This window comes from Hibiscus syriacus, unplaced genomic scaffold (assembly GCF_006381635.1).
Source record: "Hibiscus syriacus cultivar Baekdansim isolate YM2019G1 unplaced genomic scaffold, ASM638163v2 tig00112517_pilon, whole genome shotgun sequence".
Classification (NCBI taxonomy): domain Eukaryota; kingdom Viridiplantae; phylum Streptophyta; class Magnoliopsida; order Malvales; family Malvaceae; genus Hibiscus; species Hibiscus syriacus.
The window spans coordinates 272,114-283,388 of NW_024063353.1; the positions used below are offsets into that span (position 1 = coordinate 272,114).

General features: G+C 33.8%; 1 protein-coding gene across 1 annotated transcript; it reads right to left on the reverse strand.

Annotated features, from left to right (window-relative positions):
• Window positions 1-1,605: 1,605 nt before the first annotated feature.
• LOC120181131 (protein NRT1/ PTR FAMILY 4.6-like) lies at window positions 1,606-5,184 on the reverse strand. The gene is made up of 5 exons (XM_039186328.1): window positions 5,086-5,184; window positions 4,892-5,000; window positions 4,590-4,807; window positions 2,910-3,350; window positions 1,606-2,812 (listed from the first exon to the last, which is right to left on the reverse strand). The coding sequence occupies exons 1-5, from the start codon at window positions 5,086-5,088 to the stop codon at window positions 1,850-1,852; spliced, it is 1,734 nt and encodes a 577-aa protein (XP_039042259.1). The 5' UTR covers window positions 5,089-5,184; the 3' UTR covers window positions 1,606-1,849.
• Between the last annotated feature and the right edge of the window lie 6,091 nt (window positions 5,185-11,275).

The following is an 11,275-nucleotide window of genomic DNA, read 5'->3' on the forward strand; positions in this document are numbered from 1 at the left end:
TTCCTTTGGGCTTAAATGATTTGCTTAAATCATGAGTTAATTAATCAAACGATATAATATTAAATTTTACTTAAACATATTTGATAAAATATTTATTTTTATTTTTAAATATCTTATCTTCTAATATTTTATTTTAAGACAATATTTCTAGTTAGATAAAAGTCGTTAATCGACTAATGCTCAATATTTGTAGTTGACGTAATAAGTATTATGTGTTCAAAGAGATTATATGATATGTACCCTATCATCATTTGCATGTGTCACATTATCAGTTATATATGTGATACATGTGAAATCATTTATATATATAACATGTATCATGTTATCGATTTAGAAACATATAATTATCACATCAAACGTTGATAGTTAATTAACTAAAAATTTATATTCAATCAAGAGGAAATAAAATATTAAAAATTAAATTAATGACAATAGTTAAAGGGACGATTTTTATTCATAGATGTCTCAGATTCGAGCACTGACGTTACCTAATGTTCTTCCGGTTTACTCAATCGAAACAGTTTCCTTATCCAAATCGGCGGATACAATGACGGCTAATGCTTTATTTACTTATTCAACTCCAACCCATGCAATGTCGATACGACGGCCTGCAGCTAGAACGACCTCAACGGTCGTCAATGGTACGGTACAAACAAAGTGTTACCCGACGAAGGCGTCATTGTTTAATAAGAAAGAAAAGCTATATATTCAACACTTTGTGCTTGAGAATTTTAATATCTCAAAGTTGGACTAGTGACCAAAATGTAAATTATGAAAGTTTAGGAATTAAAATGTAAAATTGTAAAAGTTTAAGAACAAAAAATGTAAAATTTTAAAAGTTATATTTTGGGTATATAAATAACTATAAAAATCTCATCTCTAAATTTTTCTCTCTGACCCTCCAATTTTCTAAAATTTCATTTTAGTCACTATATTGCACTATTCCACTTTATAGTGCACTTTCCACCAAATTACACCAATCCACTTCAAATTCTACTAATTAAAAATACCCATATAATTTTTCTAACCCAAAATTACCTTCTTTCAAATTTTTATAGACTTCCGATTCAATCCGATTATTTGAATATCCTTTCGATTTTTGTCCTTTAATAAACTTTTATACAAACTCCAAATCAAAATTTTGAACCCCACTAAAATAATTGTTTTGGGCTGAACTACTTATTTATATACCCAAAATATAACTTTTAAAATTTTACATTTTTAGTCCCTTAATTTTTACAACTTTACACTTTGATCCCAAACTTTCATAATTTACATTTTAGTCACCAGTCCAAATTTTGAGATATTAAAAATATTCTTATTCTGTTCTTTTCCCACTTTAGCAAAAATAACAAATTAAAAATAATATATTGATAGCATAATTGAGTTTAATAAGCAGTAGGCTTATTGTTTTCATTCTTAAGATTCGTATTATACAACGACAGTTATACTTTGGCGTACAAGCACTTCCTATTCTTTGTCCTTTTCTAATTTATGCATTTGATTTTTATTTCCTTATAAAAAACAAAATTTTCGATTATCAAATTCTAATGATGCAAACTCTAAATTAGTTCTAACATTAATTTCATGCCACATAACGTTATCCTAGAGAAATAAAACTAAAAGTACATCATTGGTTAAATAAAGAGCAACAACGGTCCCTCAGTTCTGGCATAGTTGCCAATTTACAAGCTTATCAACAATATCAGATGAGCACGGAGTTTGGCTTTTACGTCAATGGCCCGAGCTGAGTTTATGGGTTTCAATGAGTTCATCCAGCCGTTTGCTCGAATAACCCAAACACTTGCTGCTTCAATGAATTCAAGCTTTCGCCACTGGTTGTTGCGTTTCACTTGTAAGATCCCACTGATATGTATTTGTAGCGCTTGGCCCAGAAAAGGTAATGCATGAAATTCAACACGCTAAGCACGCACATAAGCCAGTAGAATCGATCGAGACGATACCCATTTATCGTATGACCAGAGAGCCACGGCTTGTTCCCGGAGCTCTCCGTCACGTTGTTTACTATCGATACGATCACGGAGCTCAAATAATACCCCATGGCCAAAGAAGTCCAGCAGAGAGATGTAGCCAAGGATCTCATGCTTGATGGAGCCTCCGTGAAGAAAAATTCAAGTAACCCTGCCAAGGTGAAAAGATCTGCCGATCCCAGAAACAAATACTGCAATGCAATCCAGAAAAATGTAATGGGTAATGGACTGTTCGAGTCGAGTAGGCCCGAGTTAATCGCCACCCTCTTTCGCTTTATTTCAATAAGAGCTGCCACTGCCATGGCTATTATCGAAAGAAATAACCCAATTCCGATTCGTTGCAATTGAGAGATGCCAGTCTCGGTTTTGTTTAGCCTCCGAGCGATTGGGATGATGAAGTGATCGTAAACGGGGGCTAGGATCATGATGAATACGACCGGGAAAACCGGAAGGGAGGCCGGTGGGATTTTCAATGAACCGAGCTTAGTGTTCATGGTGGCTGCTTGTTCGACGGAGAATGTGGAGAGCTGAGCTAGGCAGCAGTTGAGAACAATTGTGCAAGCGAATATGGGAAGGATTTTAAGCACAATCTTTACTTCCTCTACTTGCTGGACCGAACATTCAAGTGCCGGGCATGCAGGGTTGTTCACCACTGCTCTGTTTATGAATTTGAGACTAATTGATGGAATTTGATTATGTTTACCATTTTCTTCATCCCCCTTGCTGGTTTCGGTCCGATAGGAGGGGCTCGCGGCAAGGTTCACAATGACATTGCTCGGGCTTCGGCTAACGCAACTGTTCAGCATAGCAGCAACCAAAACCTGTACAAACACATACATTATTACATTCATTTCATCTTTTTAGGAATTCAATCAAGCAAAACACACTTTCAAGTTCCTTTTAGCATCTGAAATTTGCCTTGCAAATGGTTGTCAAAGGGCTGCCAAAAGGTATTTTGTTCCGATAAAACATCGAGCCGGCAAGGAAGATCGGGATCGATAACAAGATCGAGATCGTGGATATGGCGAAACCCCATTCCCATCCTTTGTTATCTTCTACCCACACGACGAATGTGACCGCAATAAGGGCACCAAACGAGAGACTGAAGACGAAGTAATTGAAGAAGGTGGATCTTTGCTTCCGTCCCTTTGGGGTAGTCTCATCGAACTGCTCGGCACCATGCGTTGGCAAAGAACCCTTTATACCTCCAATGCCGAGTGCCACCAGATAGAGTCCTACGAACAGCATACCCGCTTTGGCTCCACTAACTTCCTCGCATGGAATCGACGATGTTGATGGATGGCATGTGGGTGGCTTTAGGGAGGGTGTCCGAGCTTGTATTGTAAGAATGATCAAACCCTAATAAAATCATTTCGGGTTCACATTAATAAACTCGACATAATTATAATAATAAAAATATTCTTTAGAGTAAGTACGTATATATTAATAATATAAAATTTTTGTAAATAAGATATACACAAACAAAATTTTAAAATAAAAATAATCATATAAAACAAATAATTAATCAAATAATTAATCGAATTAAATTTAAATTTCACTCTCCACTATCACTTATCCACGCGCACACAAGATTTTGGAATAGAGAGTGGATGGAATGTCGTTATAATGAACCTGGTGCTGCTTTCTACTTGGCTTAACAAATATGGTGCATGTGGATTTGATTCTCACTTCTCATTTCAACAGACATTCCAAGTCTCACTTTGGGTCTACCACAGTAACCATTAGCCACACACATGGCTCATGAACCTACCCAAAATAAGTAACCCTTTCGTCTATATATATATAATGTCATTTTTGCACTTTGAAGATAAACCCAGTTTAAGATGTAATGGATTTGATCTTCGCTGTTCTGTCTACTTCTAATTTCGTCCCACTTAATATAAACTCATTGGTGGATCAAACTTCCGTATCCTAGACGTCGACCGTACGACCTCTCGTCGGACAAACGTGGCCTCCGGCAGTACCCAAAGCTGCGACGATTTGGACATTCTGACAACAGGTGTCGAACCAAAACAGTTACCATCTGTCCCATGTTGGGTGGGGACAAGATTTCCAAAGCAATAAGACAAGATAAGTATGGCCATGTTTACTATCTTTGCCGAAACCGAGAAAAAGAAGTTTCTCATGTCGTGAATGACGACAGAAATAGTTCAAAGAAACAAACGGGTCCCCGCCACCTTCTCAGTCCCATTTCCCAAGGCGTTGCGTTCGATTGGATACGTTTCCATTTTCACTAGGGACCCGACCATTTAGCCGTTTCATAATATCATTGGACACCCAAATAAATTTTGATGTTATCTAAATTCATGATACTAACATTTATGGCAAGGCCTCGAGAGATTAACAAAAACAGACGGTGTTGCTCGAGCCTATGGCGGCCCTTAAACCTTTAATGCTTTGCACAGTCAGATGTTTGGCCACTGTCATTTACTTTTATTTTTGTGCCCATTTTGTTGTTTTCTTAAAAGTAATCTTTTCATGCAAAAAAAGGCTCTAAATAATTGCTTTCTCAAATAGAAAATGCAGATGAAATGCAAAATGAAACCCCCAGGAATGAAATTTAATATGAAGTAGTACCAGAAACTCGATGAATGCGCTTATCAAGTAGATATGATACGTGGTGGTGGAAGTATCAGACAAGAAGCCTCCGAGCAGGGCTAGAAGGAAAGCTGTCCCCATGAAATTTGTGACATTGTTGGCCGATTTAGAGGGTGATAAGTGCATGTACTTGGACAGATACATCACCAGGTTGCTGGCATTCGCCAAGTAGGCCAAATTCTCCAGCACTTCCACAACTGAAAAACACGACCAAAATCTAATCATTACATGAACATGTCAGTCGAAACCCGGTCCATTCATAGGCAAACTAAGCTAATTACCCAACACAAAAGATGCAGCAAAAACGCCACCGTGTCTTCCCTTCAAAGCTGGCCGGTTCCTCCAATCAGCGTAGCCTTCCCATTTGGTTTCCTGGTTCACCCCATCTCCCTGTGGACAAAACTCAAAGAGGGGGAAAAAGGGTTATTACTTGCAACAAAAAAGGAGAAATTTTGGGGTGTGAAGGGGAACCCACCATTGTTGTGTTTTTTTTCCTTTTTTCTGTCTCCCTTGAAATTCGAACTATGGTTTAAGGTTGAATTGGATCTCAGATGAGGAAGGAGAAAAGCTGAGTGGTGATGTATTTAAAGAGTGGGGGAAGGGAAAAACTTTGGAGGAGAGAATTGTCTAGACACTGTAGAAAATGACTTCGATCCAAGGGATTATTGTTATTTTTATCTCAGCTCATTTTATTCTCGATATTCCCTTTTTATCTTCACATTATACATCAATTTCAACTATAATACGACGTTGCCATCTTGTTATAATATGACGTCGATATTTTTTAAAAATTTAAAATTATTATATATTTTAAATTCTTTTTATATATTTTATATTAAAAATTTATTTTTATTTTTTTAAAATTTTAGTTTATCTCCCTAAATTTAAATCCGTCTCATTACATAAAAATCTATATCCATCCCGGATTATAATCAACTTTTACCGTTAAAAATATCGAATCCTCCCCACCCAAAGGAAGAATATGGCACACAATTGGTCAGACTCTCAACATTACCAAATGCTTAGTCTATTATATACTGATTAATTAATAATTCGCCTCACCCTCCAAATCATTATTGTACGTTTGCTTTCGTAAAACAGCAATGTTAAAAGGTACCCAATCTGGTTTTATCTTTGGATTATTTTATTATTTTCCATGTTTCTAGTGTCACTGCCAATAAAATATTAATTAAGATGAAGGAATTGATTCTTCCAATCCCCCTATACGTGTTTCAACACGATCCTTTAAGCTTGCTTATCTCGTGGACGACGGTAAACATGTACATAAGGGGCGGATGTATGTGGCTTCCTAGGGGAGTCACTGCACAACATGATTTCGAAAAAAGTATAAATTATTTTAATTTGTTAATTTCTGGATCTACCACTGATGTACATACACACAGCAGCTTTTAGACATAAGCAATTCTGGCCGTCCTATTAACTTGATGAAGGCTACTATTTACTTCCCTATCAAAAAAAAAAATTACACGAGTGAATGGAATCTTACTAGATTTTCTTTGAGGTTAATCACATGATCTTTTTTAATCTAAGCGTGGTTTGATTTTATACCCAATTTGTGAAAATATTGACCAAAGTGGAGGATCGAAAAGTGAGTCAAACTATAGCTTTTTAAGGCATACCTAAATTCACTGGTTAGTGGTACGACCATTGACGCTGGTCTTTCACTATATAAACAAAAATTATTTATTATCGAAATAACTTCCTGAATTGAATAAATTAATTTAAGTTTAAAATCTTATCACTTTGACTTGTCAATTAGGTTGTTCAAAACTAAACCTCCTACTAACTAGTATTATCCCTATGTATAATATAATATATACGAGTTAGGATACACTTACATTTTGTAAAACTAATAAGTTTTATATCAATTTATATCGATTAGATTTAAATAAATGAGTTAGATTTAGTTAAAATTTATAATTCATATATAAATATTTCTTTAACTCAGTAAAATAATCCTTTTGTTTTTAGGATTAGGGTTTAATATTTAATTTGTAGAATTCAGGGTTTATGTTTTTATGATTTAGGATTTATGATTTTGAGAGTTTAGGGTTTGAGATTTGGGATTGAGGAAAAATATTTATTTATGGGTTATAAATTTTAATTAAATCTGAATCATTTATTTATTTAAATTTAATGACTATGAATTAGTGTAAAACTTATTGATTTTATATAGTGGAAGCGGATCCTACCATATATATATATATATAGATACCTTCCAAAATTCAATTATTCACCCTTGAAACAAGAATGATAATTATATGTTACCTAGATAATTTATCCTAACATCCCAACTTTCCTTCCTCCAATCGTAGGAGTTAAAATTTGAATCGCACTCCAAAATGTAAAGAATAATCTCAACCATAAGAAAGTATTATTCTTGGGAAATAATTCACGTTCGAATAATTAATCTACAAATATACATAATTTTAATCAAATATCGATGCAGATGCTACAAAAGTAACATTTCATCCATCCCCACAGAAACGATAAAGATTCACTGAAAACCAGCGTGAGAATGCAAGTTGCAAATAAGTTTAATAGGGCATCATGTAAGAACGTTCACACATTTCCCATCAGATTATGACAATACTTGCAGATCATCACAAACAAGTAATTGTAACATTTCCCAAAAATTCTCTTCTTTTCGTTTTTGGTACCTTAATTTTTTTTCCAATCAAAGCCTGCCACGTACTGTTTCTGTGGGCCACGTAGATACTAGATAGTGAATGTTTTCAACTTGTATCCAATGAGAGGACGAAACGTAATGAGTATGACGCCCGGCTGTTTTTTGTGAAAAGACTGTGTTATGAACACCAATGAACTTGTGTCTTTCGAACAATGTTTTTCTCTTGCTAATATGAATGCGATTGTTGTTAGTTGTACCGGAAACTTGGCATAGAACTATACATGTACACACACAACTTAGCATACGAAAACGACTATCGTCTACAATCTCCACTACTTGATCAATCTGAAATCATGACATAACTCATCTCTTCCTTCTCCAGCTCTGTACAGTTGAGATTATGGAGAAGTTACTCTAACATCGAAAAATCAAACGTGATCTGAAAAATTAAATTTTAAAAAGATTTAAGGGTTTTCTCGAACAAAAATTGAATTGTTTTTAAATGTTTTCATATTTTTAAAGAAAAGACATATGACCTATCATAATGTTGTTAATTATTTAAGGATGGAGTAGAACTATTCGAAAGTTGAATAACCAAATTAAAAAATATTTAAAGTTGAATGACTAAATTAAAAAAATATTTGTTAAATTTTTAAACATCTCGTCCAAGGTCAGACGACAACGTGGCTTATTGTCAAGCGGGGTGATCATAATCTGGCATATCATCACTGACAAACTTGCATATACACACGTGTAGAAAGGTTTGTTAATTACAAAAAGTAGTATCTTAGCCGTCTTAATCAAGGATTACAATATAATTCGCCAAACCAACTCGTGATTTAATTATAATTTTCTCTGTACTTCTTAATCTGTAAAAAGCAATTTCACTAACAAATAAAAGAAAATGACGATATAATGATGAAGATAATACATACATCACATTAACTAATTTATTATTAAAAGCAATGTAGGACGGGATATTTTGGCAAAAGAAGGTGAAAGGGGCCACCACCAAGTGCTGGTAAAACGACACCGCTCAATGAGTGTATAAACGACGGGTGTTTGAGCAAAGACGCGTGAGAGGCTGGTCACATATGGTGGTTGACGAATGTGACGATTTTTATTATTTAATCTCGGAACGTGACAAATGTTAAAATTTATCAAATAATTAATTTCTATTTTTAAATAAATAATTATAGAGAGTATAGAGAAACATGATCGATCTAAAGAGATTAAAGACGTTGATGATATCATTTTATGAATTGAATTAACTGAAAAAATAAAAGAGAGAGTTTTAGTGATAATAAAAGTGACTAGGTAAAAATAAATGATAAACTGAAAATAATGAAAGGTGAAAAGAAAGTAAATAAGGGTAAAACAATTTAATGGTGATGATTTAGTATGAGGTTTCGCTTAGATTCAATTTTGATAAATCATTGAAATAGATTTTTTCTTTTAAATTCACGATGGTTACAATCAACAAGGCTCAACTCCTAGCGTTCACGGTTAAATACTTCAAAAGCCTGACTAAGGTTATTATGTCTCGCTAAGAATAGAACATGATCTTGATTCTCCTTCCGCAACTAAGTTTGTTCACAAAAATCAAATTACGACCAACCGATCTGACTTTTAAATTTTAAGCCAAAACAATCTTCAAATCAACGTGCACTTTTTGAAGTGAATGAGTATTGACTTTAAACGAATGGTCGATTGCCAATCTTGATTTTTAGAAAATCAAATGATGTATCCGAACTTGTCAAGTGTTACTCAATTCTCACAATTAGAATTGAGTCATCGCAAAACTTTTTGTCTAAGTGAAAGTGTAGCTAAGCTTATATTGGAACATGCTTAGTATTTTTGTGGTGGAAAAATAAATGAGAAGAAAGTAAAAAATTAATTAAAAAATAGAACATCAAATTAAAACCAAGAAAATTATAAATTTCAATCTATGTTCAAAGCTTGAACCTAGGGTATTTATAACCCGACAGTTCTAAGAAAAATAAAATAACTAAGAGATAAAGATAAATGTAAAAATGTATTTATAAAAAGGGTATTTATAACGGAAAAGTTGAGATGAATTCTAAAAGAATTCATAATTTGTGGTTAAAAATACAAAGTTGAAAATGTTATGTGAAGTTTTGATGAATTTGGATTAAAAGGGACTTGAATTGTCAACTTGAAGTATTAAGGTCAACACAGATTTTGTGACATGAAATTAGTATCAAATGAGCATCGATTGATTTTCAGGAATTTATTTTCTAATGTGTGCATATGTTAGAAGATTCTAATATATGATTTGAATTACTCATTTGGTGTGAATGATACTCATTTAGATTGTGTACTTGAATTCAAGATTAAACAATATTAAGCTAAGGAGAAGCTTAAGGATGAAATGTGAATTTCTAAGGAAGGTTTGCAAGCTAAGGACACCAAGTGAGTGCATATTTAATTTGTATTTAAGTTATAGGGTAAACATTGGCTTGCGATGAGCCAGTGATGAAGTTGCTATGATAAGAAGTGACTTCTAAATGTTATGAAATTTTGTGATTCATGCATATACGTTCATTTAGTAAGCTAATAGAATTAATAATTAAGCTAGAGATGCAAATTAGTGAAATTTGCTAAGATTTGTGAGATGAACATTAAGTTTAGAAAATCACGATAAATTATAAAGAGGTGATTAGAAGATGATTTTTATACCGTTGGATTCTTATATCAGTCTAGTTTTGTCCAAAACAAACTTCTACTGATTTCGAAGAGTATTAAAAAATATGTGGATTTTTAATCGATGATAGGTCAGAAAACAAGGCAGCAAATTCTGCTCAAAACAACTTTTGTAAGTCAAATTTGAAAATTCATTATAAATTGTACAAATCGAACTAGAATGAGCGCCTTATATGGTTAGGTTTTTATTCGAGACAAGTTTTCAATGGTATAAACAGAATAATTTTAAAGTGTGTATAGTAATACATAATAATATTTATTTAAAGGTCGTACAAACTGTCAGAGTAGTAAATTGTGATAAATTTTGTAATCGAATCAATTGAAAGTGAAGGATTAAACCGAAAGTTTAGCGAGACTTATAATTTGACTTATAAATAAAGTGTCAAAATTAATAAGTGTGGATTATTTATTCACTTACGTAACACCCTACACCAATACGACACACAATCGACCAATGAGAGTGCCACACGGAACTACAGAGTGGCAAATCAAACAAATTTCCTTATCATACTCACTTGAAATTAAAGCTTCATATGTAAATACTTGCACTAAATAGAAAATAAAATCCATGTAAAAATAACTTACAATCGGGGTTCCCACAATTACAAAATAAATCAAAATATACATACCATATATTTAAAACAATTTACGGCTCAAATTTACAAAATACAACTTTTAATATACATGCCCTCTAGAAATTTGAGATGTACTCTGCTCTGCTCTGTTGTTTGGTTTGGATTTCTTTTAGTCAAAAAGGCTCCTCTACTGATCTTCACCTAATTTGCGTAAGGTAACAAATTCCAAACGTTGAGCTAACTAGCCCAGTGACACACTAACAACTAAAATATAATAACATGGGGAACATTTACAACATGCTTTAATAATTGAAACAATACCATTCATCATCAATACAACATTAGTGAGTATCCTTACGATACTCACTCTCTACGATGAGATATCATGGTGCGACTGAGGGATTTCTGCATCTTGGAGCTCACGTACCCCTTAAGTCTACCGAGGAAGTGGCCCATGGAATCACTGCATTGGACACCACACCCCCAACTAGCCCACCCCTTGTGAGTGTCGGACCTTGCGCCCTAGCTAGTCAGTTTTAAGGGCCTTGCGCTCTAACTATGGATATCCAGACTGCATCTATACTTTCGACACCCTAAACTACAGGAACTCAGGTGTCCGAATTATTTCCCGAGCATAACCAATGCTAGTTTTATTTCACCCTAATTATTTGGTCTCCATGTTTGAATTAGACATTGTAATATTTTTTCACTTGTAG